General features: G+C 42.1%; 3 protein-coding genes across 8 annotated transcripts in view; 1 reads left to right on the forward strand and 2 right to left on the reverse strand.

Moving 5' to 3' along the window:
• The window catches only part of schip1 (schwannomin interacting protein 1), a 240,002-nt gene extending 236,025 nt beyond the window's left edge, over nt 1–3,977 (reverse strand). Inside the window, exons 1-2 of the mRNA XM_039824741.1 lie at nt 3,856–3,977; nt 3,517–3,604 (exon numbers count right to left, since the gene is read on the reverse strand). Of these exons, the coding sequence (XP_039680675.1) occupies nt 3,517–3,604; nt 3,856–3,878 (111 nt within the window). The 5' untranslated portion in view covers nt 3,879–3,977. The remainder of the gene's footprint in view (nt 1–3,516; nt 3,605–3,855) is intronic.
• Nucleotides 3,978–4,014: 37 nt separating this feature from the next.
• On the forward strand, nt 4,015–5,554 carry LOC120574494 (P2Y purinoceptor 3-like). 3 transcript variants are annotated; one of them, XM_039824846.1, is made up of 2 exons: nt 4,015–5,095; nt 5,332–5,554. In XM_039824846.1, exons 1-2 carry the CDS (start codon nt 4,438–4,440, stop codon nt 5,430–5,432), a joined length of 759 nt encoding a protein of 252 aa, XP_039680780.1. In that variant the 5' UTR covers nt 4,015–4,437; the 3' UTR covers nt 5,433–5,554. The 3 variants fall into 3 exon arrangements, with proteins under 3 accessions (XP_039680780.1, XP_039680790.1, XP_039680771.1); XM_039824856.1 differs by having other exon boundaries at nt 5,335–5,554; XM_039824837.1 differs by having other exon boundaries at nt 4,015–5,554.
• Nucleotides 5,519–21,358, reverse strand: mfsd1 (major facilitator superfamily domain containing 1). 4 transcript variants are annotated; one of them, XR_005641864.1, is made up of 18 exons: nt 21,096–21,358; nt 20,851–20,903; nt 20,503–20,615; nt 20,337–20,379; nt 20,099–20,166; nt 19,795–19,903; nt 16,932–17,034; nt 16,276–16,374; nt 15,525–15,636; nt 14,150–14,206; nt 13,169–13,325; nt 12,503–12,600; nt 11,845–11,957; nt 11,694–11,741; nt 11,428–11,494; nt 6,467–6,572; nt 6,141–6,256; nt 5,519–5,834 (listed from the first exon to the last, which is right to left on the reverse strand). XR_005641864.1 is itself a non-coding variant. In XM_039824807.1 (17 exons), exons 1-17 carry the CDS (start codon nt 21,262–21,264, stop codon nt 6,197–6,199), a joined length of 1,575 nt encoding a protein of 524 aa, XP_039680741.1. In that variant the 5' UTR covers nt 21,265–21,358; the 3' UTR covers nt 6,100–6,196. The 4 variants fall into 4 exon arrangements, 3 of the variants coding, with proteins under 3 accessions (XP_039680741.1, XP_039680751.1, XP_039680759.1); XM_039824807.1 differs by lacking the exon at nt 5,519–5,834 and having other exon boundaries at nt 6,100–6,256; XM_039824817.1 differs by lacking the exons at nt 5,519–5,834; nt 6,141–6,256; nt 6,467–6,572 and adding exons at nt 9,118–10,288; nt 10,948–10,949 and having other exon boundaries at nt 11,424–11,494; nt 21,096–21,357.
• Between the last annotated feature and the right edge of the window lie 392 nt (nt 21,359–21,750).

The following is a 21,750-nucleotide window of genomic DNA, read 5'->3' on the forward strand; positions in this document are numbered from 1 at the left end:
ATCGACAAAGAATGATATGTTGTTGACTAAGCTGCAGTGAGAAAAGCAGATTCATACTGATCAGATAACAGCGTTTACAGACCTATGCATTCTCACTCTCACAATACCCAGGCCACTGCAGTTACAGTACACAGCCATTAATACCAGGCTGGAGTGGGAGATGTAGACTGACTTATGAGGCACAGATAAGGAACAGCGACACCAAGGAGGCTTACATCATGCACACACAGATGTTTGGTTATTTTCATCTCTAGAAGTATGCAGTTCATTAAATACAGACAGACCCATTTCTTTCAGAGTCATCCAGGTTTTATACGTATGAATTTAAAGAAAGGGCTATAATAGAAGACCCATTTTAAGCATACAGGGCTAAGAAAACTTTTTTGCACACCTCTTTTGTCGGGCAGGTGCGTAGGATATGATCAAAAGTAGCAGATCAAAAATTGTTTTGCACACTGACCATTACGCAAGCAATAATTTATTTAGAAAAATACAACGTTTCAGTCTCAGACCTTCATCAGGTAAATAAGGGCTGCACTAGGGGTTATTTATATTAGGAATTAATCTTTCTTTCCAATAATGGTTTCATCTAGAAAATTTAACAAATGGTAAAAAAAAATATTTCACAGGTGATGTCTTTAAAGTGCTTGTTTTGTCTGACCAACAGACCATAAATGTTCTAATCAATTTAAAAAGATATTAAAGATAAAACTGAAAAGCGTCATATCCTCACATTTGAGAACCTGGAACAGGCTGACGCTTGGCATTCCTGCTTGATGATTGATACGTTATCCAAATTGTTAATTCATTTTCTGCTGATTTTGGCTAACTGATTAATCACTAACGCACACAGAATACATACAATATGAGTCTTCAAACCTACATGTGTTGAGCCGATGGTAGGGCAGGCAAGCATTCAAAAGAGGTGGGAAAGAGGATATCTGGGATGTACAATAAGGGAAGGAAGAAGGTATCAATGAGAAGCAAGTGGAGGCCATATGTTTATTCTAAATTGGGAGAGGAGAAGAAGAAGAGAAAGCCATCCCAAGAAGGGTGGAGTTGAGTGGGGTGTGACGAGTAGAGATAAAGGAGGTGTGAGAGTGAGAAAATGACTATAGTCTCTCGAAATGCAAAACGGAGCATTTGGGACTATTTCCCCTGTTACTATTAACCAATAGAGAGCTGCTCTGGTTAACATATGGTGAGGGAGGGAATGAGAGCATGTTCACACACACATATGCCCATCATGGGTGATCAAAGACTATGCTCTCTCATTTAGACCAAGCCAGCCTTCCAAGACATGGTAATGGGATGGGATGGAAATTGCTAAAAACTGGCAGGAGTGTGTGTGGGCGTACATGTGTGCATCCACGCAAGCATCTTTGTGTATGTTTTGGAGGAGTAATGGTGCCTTTTATTTTTTTTATTACAAAAGGCACATTTTATTTTTTCATGTGGCATTGAACCAGAGCACACGCACACACACACACACACACACGTACACACAGAGGATGTATATTTCCTCAACATATGACCGTGGCGGGCCAAGAGACACCTATCTGTCAGTGTGCAGGCTCATCTCGCTCCAGCGTGGGTTATTATGACTCAATCGCGAAGCGTTTGAGTGAGCTGGGGCAAACAGCACTCAGCACAGCTCTGTCCCACTGGGGGAGAGACGATAATGCACTTCTGAAATATGACGCCCTTCCCTGGCAGCACACTCCCCCTATGTATCTCTCTCTCGCTCTCTCTCTCTCGCATATATATATATATATATATACACACACTGAACACCATATCTGTGTCTGACTCCCAGAGTTTGTGTGGGTAAACTGATGCTGACCCTGTTCAGGGTCTGAATGACACCAGTGGAAGATGGATTTTCGGCTCCTGTTGAGCACAAACACGAGCTCATTAAAAAGGGTTTCTGCATGTTCACCGAATTAGGAGCAGCAAGGGGGCTCCATTCAAGATTCCAGCTGCAAGTGCTGTGTCAACAATGTCACCAGTACTGTATATGTCATGCTTAACCCCATTAAATGTGACCCCCTTTGGCGTGCGGTTTAAATAAGCTCTGTGTAGAATGCTTGACAACAAGAGCTCGTGACCGTAAAATTCTGCTGTCCCATTGATTATGGAGTAATAGCTGAGATAGATGAATGTGTTTCTCAGGGGGTTCACGCCTCGGCAATGAATCTGAATCACTCACGCAGATACAGCAAGTGGAGCAGCCTCCATATCCAATAACCGGCATTTCTACCCTCACTCATATTTCACACGCCAATTACTGGTTAGTCCTTCGCAAAGCGTCCTCGTGTCCTCCTCCGTAGTCCTATATGATCCTTCTCTGACATGGCGTCTCACAGAGTTAAGCTGGATCAATTTGGAAAAGTCATTTTTGGAGAGTGAAAATGAAACTCAACTGTCAGGTGGTGCAGTGGAAACAAATTTGGAGTCTAAATCAGAACGTTTAGGGAAACATGCAATGAACAAGCGTGTGTGTGTGTGTGTGTGTGTGTGTGTGTGTGTGTGTGTGTGTGTGTGTGTGTGTTGGGGGGGTTGCACCACCATCATAATGTATTGCAGAGTAAGTGAAAGCTGTGATGGAACAGTGCTTTCAGAGCTCAATGGCTCAATATCCCCAGCCGCCGATAATGCGCAACACTACATCACTGGTATTAAATATTCAGAAGCTCAATACAACCAGGTGAACTTGTGCACCTACAGTACACTCACCCAAAGGAAACGTCATATACTTCTGTTAAAGATGATCCTTAGCTAAATTGATTTACATTATGAAGTCAATTGCAACAACTGCTCTCGTCAAACCAACTGTTTGAGTTTCAAAAACATGTATCATCTCTTAACATGAGCTCTGGTCATGCCACCTTGATCCGCTGAGCAGTTCAGCTATACCCTCACTATTCCCTGCTGATGATGAAGTCATTCATAGCGGGAGGTACAATATGTAGTATTAATGAGACAATGCTGCCATGACAAAGATCTCTAGGTGGACTCAAGCCAACATGAAAAGGCAATTCCCCAAACCAAATTTGAAATCAGTCAACTGTGCCATTTGGGAATAAGGGAAACCAAATTCAAAGCAGTTAAGGGTATACAGTACATGGAGAAATGGTCATACAGTAGGGCTCACTGTCCATGGTGCTTATACTTCTCTGTCGTCTCTCCAGCTGCTAAACCACGGGGGAATAGTTGCCTAAATGTTGTCAGATTGCAAAGAAACATAGCCCTCTTTAAATTAGTTTGTAGATGGTCTTTTTTCCCCCCCATTAAATACTTTGCCAAAAAATAAATAAAAAAAACTGAGCAGAATAAGCATCAACTTACTGCTCCTAAGAAAAAGATCAGAAAGTGAATTACATCATTACTGAAATGCTCCCCAACCAAAGGAGATTATATGTATTATATTATATACTTAACAATATCTTCACAGATAATCCAGTTCATGGTAATGACATAATACTTTAATGCCACTTTCTTCTGAATGCCTCCTACCTGGTTATTAATGCACAGAGCAAGGTGTTTCCTTTCTCGAGCCAGACTCCCGCTGCGCAGCCTCGCCTCCTCTCCCTGGTACATGCTTCTGGAAGGACACCGCTCAAGTTCAATAAGACACAATAACTCCCTAAATAGGACATTTGCTATAAGCCCTCAGTATCTATGCACAGCCTACAGTGCAGCTGCAGAGAGTGCCGTTATGCAGGATTTTTAATCACACATCAGTGCATGTCGGAGCAGCATGTAGGCTACTGGAGCTTCTCGTTTGTCCTAAATAAAAAACACTCTTGTCTTACACGTATGACCATAGGATCAGTTGGTGGATGTGACACTAACCTGTACGTGCCGTTCCTCAGCATGACGAGCAGTGTCTCTCTCTATCTCCGCGGTTAGACAGAGATGAAGTGATCACTTTGAGTCGGGAGCAGCCGGAGAGAGAACCAGACTTGGGAAAATCCTCGCAGCCAATGGGATGCTGAGCGTGCGCGCGTTTTTATACAGCGCCCATTGCGCGTGTGTCGACGATGTCATTTAACTTGGCAATCGGCTTTAATTACAACATTAATTATCCTGCACGCCTTTTCTCTGGGGAAGGGCAATCGCATAGGCTACTACAGTATCTGCATCCTATTGTGTTAGGCTTTTGAAATGCCTCACGGTGTGCCAATCTATATTTGCTCATATCCTAGATATGGCGTTAATGGTTTACATTACACAGGTGTGGGCTGGGAACAGAAGGGACGCGCAAGTTGAACAAACACCTGCATTTGGTAATTTTTTTTTTTTTATTAAAGAAGCACACGTCATCTTTACTCAGCACTCAGGTGAGCTGCAGACAGGTGGGGTGTAAGGAGAAGTGGTCCTTCTTTAAGTTTTAGGCCCACCTTAAACATTAAACTACCCGAGCTGATAATTTGAATGGAGGACTTCCACGTGTGTCCAGTGACTAGCTACTACAAAAGGATCCTTCTACCAGTGGCCTACAGCCTTGTGTTCCTGCTGGGTCTAAGTTTAAACGGTGCCCTGCTGTGGTGCGTCGGCTGTCGGACGCGCCGCTGGAGCAGCACGGTCATCTACATGACCAACCTCGCCGCGGCGGATCTGCTCTACGTGCTGGCCTTGCCCCCTCTCATCGTCAGCAATGCCATGGGCGGCCTGTGGCCCTTCGGCAACATCATCTGCAAAAGCGTCAGGTTTTTCTTTCTCGTCAACCTCCACTGCAGCATGATGTTCCTCACGTGCGTCAGCGTGCACCGTTTCCTCGGAGTGTGCTTCCCCATCGCGTCTGTGCGCCTCAGGACCAAGAGACTCGCCCTCTTCGCGTCAGGTTCGGTTTGGATCCTGGCCACTGCAGAGATTTTACCCACACTGATCTTTGCGCACACAGGTGTGATCAACAACATGACTGTGTGCTTTGAAATGACTGACCCGGGGCAATTTAAAGTTTACTTTCCCTACGGGCTGTTTTTAGCCATAGTAGGTTTTCTGATCCCTTTCCTCGTCGTCATCACCTGTTACTGCTCCATGATGACAGTGCTATATTGCAGGGACGGCATCTCTAACGCAAGGATACCTCGTAAGCGCAACAAGTCTCTTTACACCATCTTAATTGTGTGTCTCATGTTTGTGGTGTGTTTTGTGCCGTATCACGTTGCTCGGACAGTCTACTTGTTTGTGAGGGTCTACATGCCCGGAGACTGTCATCTTTTGAACGTAGTCATGATCTCCTTCAAGGTGTGGAAGCCTGTGGTCAGTTTTAACTCATGCGCAAATCCTCTCCTCTACTTTTTGGGCTGTGATCGGCACCGCCAGCAGCTCCGGGCCTGGCTGTGGAGGAGGGGGAAGAGAGTCCAGCCTACCGTGTGTCTGTTGGAGGATGTAGCCTACGCAGCAGGAACAGGTCGACAGGGTAGAGAGAGAGAGCATCCAGCAGTGACTTTTTTATCATGAGTCAGTGGGCGGCAATGACACCGGGACTGTACCGACAAGGTATATAAGCTGTGTTTAATAATTCCCTTTTATTATTTTAAATATATTTATTTGGCAACATTCAACAGGTCACAGCATCATGTGTGTACACTATTCTAACTTATCGCAACATGAAGGACCAACAGAAGTATAACCCGATACTGTAAATACTGAGCCTGTAAAAGGCAGTTATTAAAAAGCAAAGATACTGTGGCCATAGGTGACATTAAACATTTGAGGGAATTAGTGCCCTCTGTTGTTTGCAGAGGGCTGAGTCTCTAAAACAGACCCTAAAACAGCATCAAGGCACCATAAAGCATCAGTCCAATTTTATAGGACACAATCTCCTGGAAAGACGAAAAAAAAAAATCATGAGGTTTCTATAAAAAAATAAATAAATAAAAAGGCACAACACCTCAAGTATAAAGCAAATAGAAAAAAACTGAAGATAGGTCCAAAAATAATCTATGTTGATACTAATGGAGAAAAAAAAAACCTGATAACCCGTCTGAATACCCAGAACAACAGTCAGTCATGTAAAGGTTAAAAATACCTTGAAGGTAAAAAAAAAAGAAATAAAGAAAAAAAAAGTGCATCAATATCTTGTTCAAACGGGGACACTTTTGTAAGCATCCTTTTTTTTTTGTGCATACTTGTCTGGAGCCACAGAGCTACAGCGTTGGAGGAGCAGCCAGCTGAATGAAGGGCATCATTTCAGAACACTCCTGTGGGCAAGTGATGACAGATGGGTAGAGTAGTGGTCTGGGAGCTGAGAGCAGAGAGGACAATGATTATGTGAAGGGAGAAAAAATAAATAAATAATAAAGAGCACAGTGGAAATGGAAATGGTGTTTAATTATAAAGTGTAATCGTAAAAACCAACCCTCCTAGAATTTTTTAAAAAACCCTCAAGATTAGAGGATGAATAAATTAATAAATGCGTGTCTGTCTGTGTGTGTCTGTGTCTGTGTGTGTGTACCTGTGCGCCCAGCCTTGAGAGGTACCGGTTGCGTAAACCAAAAGCAGACATGGGTGCTAGTCTAGCAAGCTCACCCCCTATCACCTTACTGGGTCGCCATTTATTCCTGCAGGAAGAAGAATAATAATAATATCGCCATCTTTATCATCTCTGCAGCCAAAATTAACACGAGCACAATTGTATTAATATTAATCACAGGATTAAATCAGCCACAGTCTGTTGCTAAAGGCTGAAGAAATAACTTATTCCATCAGGTGTTGGGGAAAGAAATAAAAAAAATCTGCTGCAGAAAAAAAGTTGTACAATAAGAGAGAATTCAAATGCTTTCAAAAAAAAGGGTGTTTAATTAAATTCCATTGTTCATTAACAAGTTGGTATCAAAATGTGATTTGGTTCTACAAAAATACTTTTTGTAATGCCTTTCCTTGCGATCTCACTGCCTTTGATTGTACAATGGATCTTCTGTAATTTCTCAATCATATCATGTCTTGTACACAGCTCATTAACACAAATATTCTCAGTTAAGCAAAGACCGCCGTGCTGTCACAACGCCATAGTGCAAATGAGTGACAGGTTTCTGTCTGTATGACACTGTGGTCATTTTAATGTGCAATCACAACATTTTAACGGCATGCTACTTATTACACGTGTTGGGCTTTAAAAGAGTAAACTAACACCAGGCTGAAATGCAGCGTTTGTATTCTCTCTCTCTCTCTCTCTCTCTCTGTCTGTCTGTCTGTCTGTTTCACTTCTAACCACACGCAGCAACACTGTGGTCAGAACAGAAGTGTGCCCTTCTCCACCGGATTCGGACACACCCTAGAGTACACTTCTACATCACTGCAGAAAAAAAGGGAAGTTTGTACTGTGGGAGGTCACAAAAAGCAAGATTTTCCAGGGGGAGTTAAGTTACTCTTATAGTCTCGCTTGCCAAACCTAAAATCTCCACAGCGCTGCAGAGTAAAAGTTACTCTTAATATTTTTGAGGTCTTATTTGCCCAACTGAGGTAGTGTCTGTTCATCAGCCAGTCTGCCACCCTGGTAACAACACATGGAGATACAGCTCTCTCCAAATGACTAGAATGGTGAGAGTTAAACAGAGTGCATGAATAGTTTGTCCCATTCAGACAAGGCAAGCAACATTTTGGGGACAGCGCTTTCAAGAAGTTCATTACCTGAGCTTGATCAATGAGCAAAACACAGTCTTTAAAACATTATTCATGAGTGGAACTGATTCTTTAAAAAGGTCACATTAATAAAACAGTTTGTGAAAAGTTGAAAGTGGTTTGATTACACGGGTAAATGCATTCCAAAGCGTGCCTCTCTTTTTCTTATCTTTATCATAATAGTAATGTGCCATTTGATGATGCAACAGAAAATAACTCTTTATCATCCTTTGAAACCAGCGAAGAGTGGATAAAGAAATTAAAAAAATAGGGCAATAAAGATTTAAATAATAAAGAGCTATGCTCTTTTTGAGATTATGCACCATAAAAGGTCAATGGCGCATATGATTAAAATTGAATATGAACTCACTAAGGAATGGACACTGAGGAGGATTTTGGTCGGCAATTATTGTGAATGCTGACAACTGATACGTAAATTAACTGTTGAGTTGTCTGCAATAAGGCAAGTAACAGAGTCCTTCTGAAAACAATTTGTAATAAAAAGTAACATTAAAAACATCCACAACGTTACCTCTATATACATTTAAAGCAACTGAATCAAAATAGGAATCCTATATTGTGAGTTGCACCCACATGTAATAAAATGAAGCACTAATATATATATATATATATATATATATATATATATATATATATATATATATATATATATATATATATATTATATATATATATATATATATATATATATATATATATACACACATACATACATACATACATACATACACACATACAATATAATACACACACAGCGCACCCATCAAATGTAGAAAGTTTTGCAAATTTATTAAAAAGAAAAACTGAAACATCACATGGTCATAAGTATTCAGACCCTTTGCTGTGACACTCATATTTAACTCACATGCTGTCCATTTCTTCTGATCCTCCTTGAGATGGTTCTACTCCTTCATTGGAGTCTTGCTGCGTTTAATTAAACTGATTGGACTTGATTAGGAAAGGCACACACCTGTCTATATAAGACCTTACAGCTCACAGTGCATGTCAGAGCAAATGAGAATCATGAGGTCGAAGGAACTGCCCAAGGAGCTCAGAGACAGAATTGTGGCAAGGCACAGATCTGGCCAAGGTTACAAAAGAATTTCTGCAGCACTCAAGGTTCCTAAGAGCACAGTGGCCTCCATAATCCTTAAATGGAAGACGTTTGGGACGACCAGAACTCTTCCTAGACCTGGCCGTCCAGCCAAACTGAGCAATCGTGGGAAAGAGCCTTGGTGAGAGAGCTAAAGAAGAGCCCAAAGGTCACTGTGGCTGATGGGAGGAAGTTCCACAAAGTCAACCATCACTGCAGCCCTCCACCAGTTGGGGCTTTATGGCAGAGTGGCCTGATGGAAGCCTCTCTTCAGTGCAAGACATATGAAACCCTGCATAGAGTTTGCCAAAAACACATGAAGGACTCCCAGACTATGAGAAATAAGATTCTCTGGTCTGATGAGACCAAGATTGAACTTTTGGCGTTAATTCTAAGCAGTATGTGTGGAAAAAACCAGGCACTGCTCATCACCTGCCCAAGACAATCCAACAGTGAAACATGGTGGTGGCAGCATCATGCTATGGGGGTGTTTTTCAGCTGCAGGGACAGGACGACTGGTTGCAATTGAAGGAAAGATGAATGCGGCCAAGTACAGCGATAACCTGGAAGAAAACCTCATCCAGAGTGCTCAGGACCTCAGACTGGGCCGAACAAGACAATGACCCTAAGCACACAGCTAAAATAACAAAGGAGTGTCTTCGGAACAACTCTGTGACCATTCTTGACTGGCCCAGCCAGAGCCCTGACCTAAACCCAATTGAGCATCTCTGGAGAGACCTGAAAATGGCTGTCACCAATGTTCACCATCCAACCTGACGGAATTGGAGCGGATCTGCAAGGAAGAATGGCAGAGGATCCCCAAATCCAGGTGTGAAAAACTTGTTGCATCATTCCCAAGAAGACTCATGGCTGTACTAGCTCAAAAGGGTGCTTCTACTCAACACTGAGCAAAGGGTCTGAATACTTATGACCATGTGATATTTCAGTTTTTCTTTTTTAATAAATTTGCAAAGAAAATTTTTCTTTTAAGATGGAGTGCTGAGTGTACATTAATGAGAAATAAAATGAACTTTTTTGATTTTAGCAAATGGCTGCAATGAAACAGAGTGAGAAATGTAAAGGTGCGTCCGTCCGTCCATAGGATACAAGTCTTATCTTTTGCTGAACATTTAAAATGTTTAAAAAAAAAAGTTCGAAGCATCTTAACTTTCTCCAGTAACTGAGGAAACGTCAGGCTGAACTTTTAACACACACGCACACAGGAAAAAGTGGAGAGTGACTATTGGAGGAGATGAAGTCAGTATCAGAGGTCAGAGAGGAACTGTCTTGTCCAAACGGTTTCATTTGTCAGTGTCCTGATAGGGACATAAGAAGCTATTATACAAGGTTGGTTATGTAATAGCCGGGGGTCAGATGCTCAGAGTTCTGATGGGAAGAGTCACAGGTGACAGCACTGGGCGGAGTCAGTAGCGCAGTCCCGCCCCATGGCAGTTGATTGACAGCTCTGGGGTAGACAGTGCAGCCTGCTGGCTCTGAAGCCCACGACTCAATGTGTTCCCTCATCATCATCATCATCATCATCTGGAAAATATCAGTCACAAAACAAACCAGAAAATATCAGTCTGTATTTTCACATAGCATCAGCCAAATATAACTTAGAACATTGTGTGTATAGCTTACACAGATACATATAACAAAGAGAGAGAGACTGAAACAGAAATGTCTGCTCATTGTGACCACTCTGATGCCAATAATGAGAACAGAGAGTAGTCATACCCATCAAGAGAACTTGTGTGGTTTGCGTTTTAGGTATGAAACGCAAAATAAAAATCGACCACAGCTGGTGTGCTATTTACATGTGACCTAACCTACATAGATGTACCCACTTTGGTCTGCTGATATAGCAGCCATTTCCTCCACATTATTAAGTCATGTCATGAACTCTAATGGAAAACTTTTTTGCACGAGTGCTTTGCCACCACAGCAAGGCTAACCAGTTATAGCACCAAAACGGTCCATAGAATGATTTCCTTTTTAGTATAGTTTAGAATTAGTTTATAATACAAACCATAACTGGATCAGATAAGACACAAAAAAGAAAAAATGTTCACACATGTAGTTTGAAAAGGGTTTCTTTCTCTTTAAATTTGAATACTTGGACATAAATCTACATTGACAGTGATAATTGACACACTGTACCTTATTAGTGGCAGGGCCATGGGCAGTTCTGCTGTAACAACCACTCAAGAATAAATGAAAGCCAACTCAGGCGACACATCCATGATGACCTGACTTATCACCTCGTTACACTCCTGAACCTTGTACAATATTAAAAACTAGAAGTTGGCGATAAACAATAAAAGTAAGCATTATTCCGCAACTCAGCATGCGAGTCATGTGGTTGGAGTGTAGAATATAGGATCAAAGAACAAATCCATAAAAAAAAAAAAAAAAACACATCACTTGACTGCAACTACCACATTGGCCGAGAATGAATGCAATAGAAAAAAATAAAATAAAAAATATATCGACCAATTTCAGCAGATCTGGATTAAATTGACTGCAGCAGGTTCGGCCAATTAGTAGCTCTTACAAGTGTTCCAAAACATGTCTGCGCCACTTGATTATATGAGTGGAATGTTCAATATGTTTCTGAGATGTCTAATTATTGGGAAAAGTGGGTGGAAAATCTGGAGGGGGGAGGGTTAAAAGGTACTCACTCTGCGTCTGAAGTGGCTTCTTTCTGGAGTTTGGCTCTTGCTGTGGCTGACAGGTTCAATTCTCCTCCTGGAGCAAGAGAGGGAGACGGAGAGATTAAGAGGCGAGTGAGTCTGGTGGCAAGGAGAGAGGTGAGTAAAGTGAAGAGATGTCACAGGAGAAAAAGGAATAAGACAGGGGTAGATTGGGAAAACAAACAGAGACAGTATGGAGAGGTATTGAGAGAAGTGAAGCAGTGGGAGAGTTCAAGGCTTCGGTCTTCTCTTACCTCGGAGATAATTCACAAAGTACAGCATCACCACTGCTATCAGCGCAACTGCAAGAAACAAGCAACTTTTTGTCACTCAAAAGTGTCTGAACAGGAGTTGGAAAGACTGCAATCTCATAAACCCACACACAAACGGACAGAAATTACTGACAGCAGAGGCAGATGCAGAAAAACATTTCCAAAAACAGGTATCCTCTGGTGTCGAGGATGGCTCCTGCTGCCATGGCAACGAGAGCGAGTCCCAGGTTCTGGATCGACTGCATGCTGGTGGATGAAAGGCAACATCAGCGTCAGTGAAAAATAGAAATAATTAACAGTCATAACCGTGCGTGTGTTTAACGGTCAATATGTACGAGTATGAGATCAGTCAGAACATTGGTTTGCAAAAGTTGAGCAGCACCCTCTCCTTCTCTGCTGCGATAGTCAGGGGGAAAAAAAAATAAAAATACTGCAGCAAGGGAGGACTCGAACACAGAGAACAAAAGAAGAGATCTGGATGAGAGTCTGGATTTTGAATGTTTCTATTTGATACATTACAGGGCTTACAGTCATAAAATGTACAAATGTGCATGGAGTGCAAAAGTGCAAACGTATCAGTCCATGCTGAACTTTCCTCAGTGCACGATGAGGCATGCAAGATGAGTCGGCCTATATGTAAGGGACTCTACAAGTGCACCTTGTCAAACAGCCATGAGGAATGTATCGAATACATTTAACATCCAGACTCTGGTCCCTTTTTTGATCTGTGTGTGCGAGTCCTCCCTTGCTGCACCATCAGTCTTAACATTGCCATTAAAAAAGGTGCATACAAGCCGTAAGCCGTCCCCAGCTGATGCTCCGGTACCACAAAGGCCACCATGGGCCACAGTGCACAGGCCAGTAAGGAGTAGGAGACACCCAGCAGGGACTGGAAAACAACGGAGGACACACATGCAGTCGTTCAGTTTATTATGTTAGGGCTCTCCAAATAATTCCGTGGTATGATGGATTACCTAAAGTAGCTTGTTTATTTTATGATGCAAATATGCATTTAACACTCTAACCTGTAAATTAAGAAATTATGCTATATGCATATGTTTCTCAATTACATATTCAACTCCTTCTGCTATCCAGTAGGAATTTAATATAGTAGTTTATTTTATATTAAAACAGAAATATCAGTGTTATAATTTCATTATATGCAGGCTGCAAGCACACTCAAGTACAACATAAATTAGGTTTCTGCACTGCCAACCAATGGGTTTGCAACTACAAGCAGGACAACAATTCTACAAGACATTGTGTCTTTAGGAACTAGTATCCACACCCACTATGACTCACAATTCTTCCATCTCACTTGGACTCCACTAACCTAACAGCGCCCAGACATTTATCGACAGCGCACTTCCTTCATTCAATTCATCCAACGAATATTTATAAATGTACAAAATAAGACTTTGGTGGAGTATAGTGCAAAAGGTTGCCAGGGGCATTACCATGGCGATCCATGGGTTCCAGAAGGTGAAGGCCAGCATCATGTGAGCGGCGAGCGTGGCGACCACGGCAATCATTACCCAAACCACATTCCTCCCCGTCTTATCGACCATGAAGCCCAGAAGTGGGGATGCAGGGGCTGAGATGATGTACACAATACTGGCAAAGATAGAGAAGGGCAGTCAGTTTTTATGACTGGAATCTAAACAAATTGAAATGTTATCCTGGTTAATGACAGAAATCTGAGTAAAGACAATCTATCTGCTGAAGTCGGCCTTTAGGAGTGTGATACCAAGTTATATGGGATATGAAAAGTCTTCTAGTCTATAAACAACGTTCCACTTCCGGGATTGTGCCGCCGGAAATTCCGCCGTACGTCCCTCATTTAGGCCGGATGTGTGTTACCTTGGGCTTTCTTTGTGTTTTTGTGTGTCATTTTAAACTCCGGTGGATTTCTGAGGACTATGGTTAACTGCTCCTCAGATCTCTGCAGGGTAAATCCAGACAGCTAGCTAGACTAGCTGTCCAATCAGAGTTTTCTGTTGCACGACTGAAACAACTTTTTTAGGTACACATGTTCCACCAAGACAAGTTCCTTCCCGAGGCTATTTTGCAGCGGCACCGTTGCTCCGCTCGCCGCCGACTGGTTTAAAGAAATGCCACTAAACCAGAGCATGTTTTTCTCCCATCCCGGAATGCTGTGTGGACTAGCCAGACCCTCCTCTGCAGCGCTGTGGAGGAAGGTCTGGCAAAAGCGAGACTAAAATTCTTCTAACATGTTTCCAGTTTCGGGTAGCTGTAGTAACATTTCTCAGCTAAAACTCTGCTTTTGCCAGTCTGAAAAAGCAATTTGGCCAGTCATCCATTAGAATAAGAAACATGCAGCCAACAAAAGGAGATAGATCAGCAACAGCAGACTTTAATGGGGTTAGTGCCTTAAGGTAGAATGGTCTCAATGGCCTATTAGAACTGATCTGAGTTACCTGTTGACAGCTCTGGCTTCAGCCGGGGAGAAGTTGAATTTTTCAATGAAGAACACCCTGTGAATAAAAAGACAAGATGACGGGCTCACAGTACACAGTGCTGCTCAACATTTATATTGATGTGAGGACAAGAGACGGGGAAATCAGGTTGACTCCTGCGGCAGGTAGCTCTCAGGCTTCCATACATTGTTTTCTGCTCAATTTGCATAACAAGTATTTGCTCTGTAAGCACGGACCCTCGGTGGAAAAACCATGTCAGTTGCTAAGTGATTTAAGAGTGCCTTTCAGAGAAGGAAATGCAGGTTGTGATAGCTTCAATTGGTTTCTTTCACTGCAAACCCATTTGTCAAACCTCTTTTCATTTCGGACTCCCTCTCCCTCCCGTACACAGGTTGCACTGTTGAATGTTCTTCGCTCAAACACAAGCACTGTACGAATTTAATGTAAGTTCTCTTTGTAATTCAAACTGAACACTTTAACTACAAAAACCATCATGAAGGGAATTATATTTTTTCTTTACTCAAGGACGAGTAAGAGTCAAGATATTGTCATCAAGCACTAAACCAAAAAACGCTGTTCCATCATTTCAGCATACAAACCCCTTATTTTCAGAATTAGCATGCAATTATAGCATCTCCCAATTTTCTCTGTTGGAGTAAAGGTTTGTGGGGAAAAAGAAAATCTGAAACTTTGCTGATAATCTCCAGCACATAGAGTTGCAAATGTCACAAATGTTCAAATATTTCACAGGGAAGAAGTCAAAAGGAGAAGTCTGGCAATATTCAAATCACGTTTCAAGAGTCAATCCCACACATAGTGTCCAGCAACCATATACAGTATGTGCCCCATATGTGTAGTAATACGCAGCTAAATAGTCTACACTACACTAGTTGCTCCTTTGTGAGCACGGTTTGCTATAAACTACTTCAGCTGGGAAATTACTTTCCTTTTTTTTTTTTTTATTTATGTGAAACTATATACACAGAGAGGGGTTGGAAGTCAAACAGCATTGGTGGTTCTGTTCTTATGATGGGATTTGTTGACATTAGAAAAATCCACAAAGTGGTCATTTTCTTAAATACACCTGTACAATCTAATACAACAGCCCTACCATGACTTATGTTTACAAAGCTCATAATGTTCAGTAATTGGTGACATCATCAGAAATGTGTAAATTCAGTTATATTACTGAGCTCAAAGTTGAAGTTGGTGTTGTACTGGACAATTAGAAAGATGGGAGGCACTGACTTCTTTTGTTATACAGACAAGATCGTGTTCTGGGTGTATTAAAGATGTGTGAAGGCCTTTGAAAGAAAGTTGTGTGTGTTTGGCGTGTGTGTGTGTAAGTGGGAGATGGCACTGATGCAATACTCACTGTCCCAGTCCAATAAAGGGGAAAACTGCGACATAGTAGGCCACGCAAATGATGAAGATGAGCCACAGGGGGAAGGGGAAGTCTTTCACATCGGTCAACTTGATCACCTCACCTTATATGCAAAGTTAACACACATGCAGATCAGCCCGAGAGCATTATTTTTGCTTTCAACAACTGTGCAAGAAGAAGAACGGCTTCTCTGACAAAAGAAGCCCTTTAGTTCCTAAAGGGAATGTTATATCACACATTAAATTGAACACAGTGAATTAAACTGTCCCTGTCTTTATAAAGACGTCCCACCACAACAGAGAGAAAAATGCTAAAGCCAATGAACTGTCTGGCCAGAATGTCAATTTTAGGAAGATAACAAGAAAACATGGCCTTACACTGTGTCAGGGTCCATGTTTACTGTGAAAAGCATTCTAGTAGTTATTGACAGATAATGCCAAAGAGGAAAAACTAAAGACAAAAAGACACCCTGTGTTCCAATAACCATACTACCATACTATTTAGTATGCCAGATTAAGTATGTCCCAATACATAGTATGTCTGACCCACAATCCTTTGCCCAGCATACATGAGCAAGAGAGTCAAAGTTCAAGGCGCAATGCTATGAAGAAGTAGTATGTCCCTATTGTATGCATACCGCATGCAACAGTATGTACTTACTAAGGGCAGCTGCAGTACATACTAACAGCAAAAAGAAAAAGCATGGGATTTGGAACTCAGTCACAATATTAGAAAACATTACCTGTTTTGCCTTGTTCCTTGTGGAGGATCTTCTCTGCTCTTCTGTCAAGGTATCCCAACACCAAGGCACAGAGAAGTGAGAACAGGCAGGTTACAGCAGCTAAGGAGAGAAAAAAGAAATCAGACATAAGTAAATAAGTACATATGGAGGAGACAAAAAAAGAAAGTAAGGTAAAGTAATGGTAAATTCAAGTTATACTTTGGTGATTAGATTATCAAGGAGTTAAAATTAGGATGCCTGGTGACTGCTGATTAATTCTATTGTTCATATGAATTTACCTTAAAATGGTCAGATTAACAGTGGCAATGGAGACGGGCTATAAAAGAAAACACATAAACTGATAGCTGCGCAAAAGTGGAAGCACTTTTAGCATGCCTAAGATGCAACTCCAGAGAAAATTATAAGAAGTGACACTTTTTCTAACTCATGTGACTCATCCATAGCAGGCGATAGCACTTTTAGTTCTCTATAACACTTCTCTGTGTCTCTGCTGGCTGTGTTATCGGAGATCATGAGTTACAGAGAAAGGATCTAGTGTCTCAGAGATAAAGCACACGTAACCAGAGTCGTCATGTTTAACACTTCAATTTCCAGTCTTCCCCTTCAGTGAGGCACCTACCCCCCCCCGAAAAAAAGCAAAAGCGTATGATATTTACCTATCATGAGTGATGCACCTAGTGCGGTGTGTCCAGGAGAGGCAGAGAGGTCTGAGACTTTGCTGTACACCCAGCCCATGATGTTCATGTTCACTGTGCTGCCCTTGAGACGAGCAGAGAGGAGGGTGAATAGACGTAAGGCATACGTTTGTGTTTCCATTCAATTGTCAAGCAAATTTTAAGCAAACTTCAAAAATGTCACAAAAAAGCAAATTAAGCGTGTTCTGTCAACTGGTTTGGAGCGAATTAGTCTATATCCTTTGCGTTCCACTTCCAGGATTGCTCAGGTGCTGCAGGAAATTCCGCTGGATGCATGCATTTTCCGTTTCCTTCCGCTTTCTTTGTGTTGGAATTTTAAATTCGGCGGATTTCTGAGGACTATGGTTAACTGCTCCTCAGATCTCTGCAGGGTAAATCCAGACAGATAGCTAGACTATCTGTCCCATCTGAGTTTTCTCTCGCACGACTATTTTGCAGCGGCTCTGTGCGGAGTTTAGCACCGCCCGTGACAATTCTGATTGGTTTAAAGAAATGCCATTAAACCAGAGCACGTTTTCCTACCATATTCGAATGCTATGTGGAGTAGCCAGACCCTCCTTCAGCGCGCTTTGGAGGAGGGTCTGGCAAAGCGAGACTAGGAGCGAATAAACTAGGCTACAACAAAGTTTGGTCAGAGGTTGGCGCTATAGGCTCCGCATGACTTTAATTCGCCAATAAACAGAGTAGAAGAAGTAGAGGTTGCTAACAGGAAACAAAACAATTCACCTTGGCTGTCTAACCCATGTACGGTGTCACTGTCAGTATCTGATCCGTTCCACCGGCACGATCCGTTCTGCGCATGCGCAAGATGTTCACGCATGCGCTGTGGTACCAGGATTTACGACACTACCCAATCTGTTCCCATGCTAGCTAACGTTAGTTTAGCTAACGGTTAATTTGGCTAACCGCTAGGTGATTATAGCGGTCTGCCGTTAGCCTCCACAGTTAAGCTAACGTTAGTTTAGCTAACAGCTAATTCGGCTAACCGCTAGCTGAGACAGCATGTAAACTTTAAAAGACCCTCAAAATAAAACTTGAAAATAAACGTTAACATATATAACAGCTGTTATGTCAGTTCTACTTGTGCTCATTTAAAATACAATACTTGTCTTTATTGTTATTACTGTAAAGTCTTAATTTAGCTGTAGCCTGCTTTTCCCATTATGTTTGACCTAACGTTATTTTAGACTGAATCTAGCTGTCAGTTCTGCCTGCACGATCCGTTCTGCGCATGCGTTATTTTAGACTGAAGCCTGTCGGCTAGCGGTTAGCCGAATTAGCTGTTAGCTATCCCGGTGGAGGCTAGCATGGAACAGATTGGGCAGGTCGTAAAACGGTATTATCATCTGCGCATACATCATGGCATACGTGTCATCTTGCACATGCGCAGAACGGATCGTGCCGGTGGAACGGATCGGGTACTGACAGTCACTACCCAAAGTGAGTAGAGTGCAGATTTGAGTTGCGCATGAGTCACTTTGCGACAAGTAACCTACAAGATGCTAACGTCGGTTTGAGCTAACATTAGCAATCAAGTAGCCTACTAGATGCTAACGGCGTTTTGAGCTAACATTAGCAATCAAGTAGCCTAGTAGATGCTAAAGGCGTTTTTAGCTAACGTTAGTAAATCAAACATTACTCACTTTGGGTAGTGACAACGATAGAAAAATGGAGAGAGCTCTACAGGAATTTGGTTCAATTGGGCAACACGGGAACACGCCGACTTATTGGGAATTTAGCTTATTCACCGTAACCCCCAGAGTAAGACAAGTCCATACATACCCTTCTCATCTCCGTGCGTGCTGTAAAACTGTCTGACGGCTCCAGCGGCATCAGGCCATCACAGAACATGCAGGTGAATGGTTCCAGTAATCCTACTGCTCCGAATAAGTGACAAAATAATGCCAACATGTTCCTATTTACATGTTGTGATTTGTAGAGTCACAGTGTGTACAAAAAACAACGTAACATGAGACACAGCCATCTTCTAACCGTAAACAAACCTGGAACTATATTCTCAGGCAGAAGAATATAGTACTTTGGTGGAGTGATATGCTCGCAGCAAGCCTGTATGAGAATATAGTTCCCGGTTTGTTTACAGATAGAAGATGGCTGTGTCTCATGTTACGTTGTTTTTTGTACACGCTGTGACTCTACAAATCACAACATGTAAATAGGAACATGTTGGCGTTATTTTGTCACTTTTGTCACAATTCGTAGCAGTAGGCTAGTTGGAACCAGTTACCTGCAGGATCTGTGCTGGGCTAAGCTAATGCTGGAGCCGTCAGACAGCGTTACAGAACGCACGGAGATGAGAAGGGTATGTATCGACTTGTCTTACTCTGGGAGTTACGGTGAATAAGCTAAATTCCCAATAAGTCGGCGTGTTCCTTTAAGGTCAGCTAGTATTGGCCATGTTTCATGCTTCCAGATGCGGAGACAAATTAATATAATATCCGGGAAGACGGCGACAGTGGAAACAGCTGATCAGTCATGCGAGTTAAATATTTGCTACGTCAGAACTTATTCAAAGGCGTTTCCATATCCCATTTAGCGCATCAACTTTTCTTTGACAAGGGCAAAAACCAAGTGAGCGTTAACACTTTTTTGAGCAAAGTGAGGAAGCTGTATCGAGTTTTGCATTTCCATACAGCTTTTCTAATGCAATACGTCAAAATGAGCATCAAAATACATGACTGGAAACACGTCTACAGTATTATTGACATGCGTTTTATATAGCAGGCTCATTTCCCATGGCTACAGTCGAAAAAGCATTAATATGTTATTTGAAAGCATGAATTATCTCCATGTTCTGTGTCCTTACCAGGCGAGCCATGCTCAGCTGAAGGCCAAACACCAGATTAAGCTCCTTTCCTTTAAACCAGTTGACTGCATAGGTGTTCTGAGCCACGGCCAAAGACTCCCCTCCAATACTGCTCAGGAAAAGAAAACAGGGATGGGGAGAAGGTGTAGAAGGTCCCGGACCAATTTTAAAGACTGCTCTTTTAAAAGTTACCAGATTTGTGGTGATCTCATGCATATGTAAAAGGTGCAAATAGCTGGCCCCTGGTATGTAAAGTTGATAGATTATGTTTGTAAAACACAGAAAGGCAAAATTATTCGCTCACCCAAATACGAAACGTCCAACTTCCATCAGCCAGAAACGATTTACCAAAGCTCCAGTAGCAAATATTACCTGAGCAGATTGGAAAAGTTAAAATGCAGCAAAGAAAATGATGGAATTGCTATCCATTTTCTGTACCTATTGATTCCTATCAACTATTAAAAAATAGCATGTTAATGTTGGTACTTATATTCTGTCTTTCATGGAATACATTTCACATTTGGATGTCAAGGTGAACCTACCTGTCCAAGACAGACAAAGAGGGAAAAGATGATGGTTCCCAGCCTATAAAAAACAAAAAAAACAATGAAAGATGACAAGCCAAAAGGCTACACTATCTCTTTCATTTTCACTTATAACAATGGATACACTGGGCTTAAAATAGATGTGACTCAATGGTATTCGTACCTGATGCCAAAAACCCTGTCAAGCAGGAATCCCCCAAAGAAGCAGAGAACCACATTGGGCCAGGAGTACCAGGCATACAGCTGCATGAACTCTTTGGTGTTCAGGCTCAGATCCTAGTACAGTCAGAGGGAGGAAGCTCATCAGATTTCTGCCACTTCAACCGTTTTGGTTTTGATTTTCACCTTCAAAATCTTGGTGTGTGAAACACAGGTGTGTGGACAAATAAAAACCTCTAATGGCAGCATCTAGGAGTTAGGTTAATGACTGTTCTGGTTGGCTCATTGTGCAGATTCTTGCATTTATGGTGTAACAACCAGTACAACTTTGCATTTACAGAGAATGAATTACCTGGATGACTTGAGTTTGAAGTGCAGCTGGGTTGTCATAACAGAAGTAGCTTCCTGGAACAAATTAACTACATTAACAGACTGCATAAACAAGGATACTAAATGTCTTCAACTTCTCGGTAAGCCATGGTGGGTAACGACACTAAAACAATCATTTAACCGAATATAACTTATTAAACTGGGTCACAAATCTCCACAATAACCATTCAGGATGCATATGAAAAGTGAGGGCTTATCACTGTTTACCAAATCCCAAGAAGCACATGAATATCAGGACAAGCACTCGGTGCAGTATGTGGCTGGGGTCGCAGATGGGCAGCATCGGTCTGCCGGCTCCTCCGGCGGTGTGCCTGCCGGTGGACGAGCCTTCGTCCCCGTCTCCCAACAGGCTCTGCCGCTCCTCGTAGTCCGCCATGTTCGCTTGTTTGGGATTTTGCTGCTCGTGCTGCTCTGGGAAAGTTGACTGCAGCTAGGAGGACGTAGTTCAATCACATGACCCGGCGGGAATGTCACGTGGCGTTAGCCTTGTAGCTTGTAGCCCGGCGCGCGCCCGAAGTGCAAGCACTTCGCGGAAGCGCGCACAGCGTAAGCTTCAAGATGATTGACGTCAGAGTCTAACGGGGTTAGACTGTTAAAGCATTGGCGATTTTAGACCCTTTTTAGTTCATCTCAGCCCCCCTACAAATTATAATAATAATACAAAAATACATTTTATTATTTATTTTATAAAAAAAAAAAAGAGTTTGCAAACTTGTCTGTTAGTGACAGAGGGCAGTGGCGGTTCTACATTGAATTACACCCATGGGCGAGACCCCCTTTTTTGCACAAACAGTTATATTTTATTATAACATTTGTTGTCATTTGTTGACATGAAAAGACCAAAGCTGTCTCTCATACTTTC

Source organism: Perca fluviatilis, chromosome 2, assembly GCF_010015445.1.
Source record: "Perca fluviatilis chromosome 2, GENO_Pfluv_1.0, whole genome shotgun sequence".
NCBI classification, from domain to species: Eukaryota; Metazoa; Chordata; class Actinopteri; order Perciformes; family Percidae; genus Perca; species Perca fluviatilis.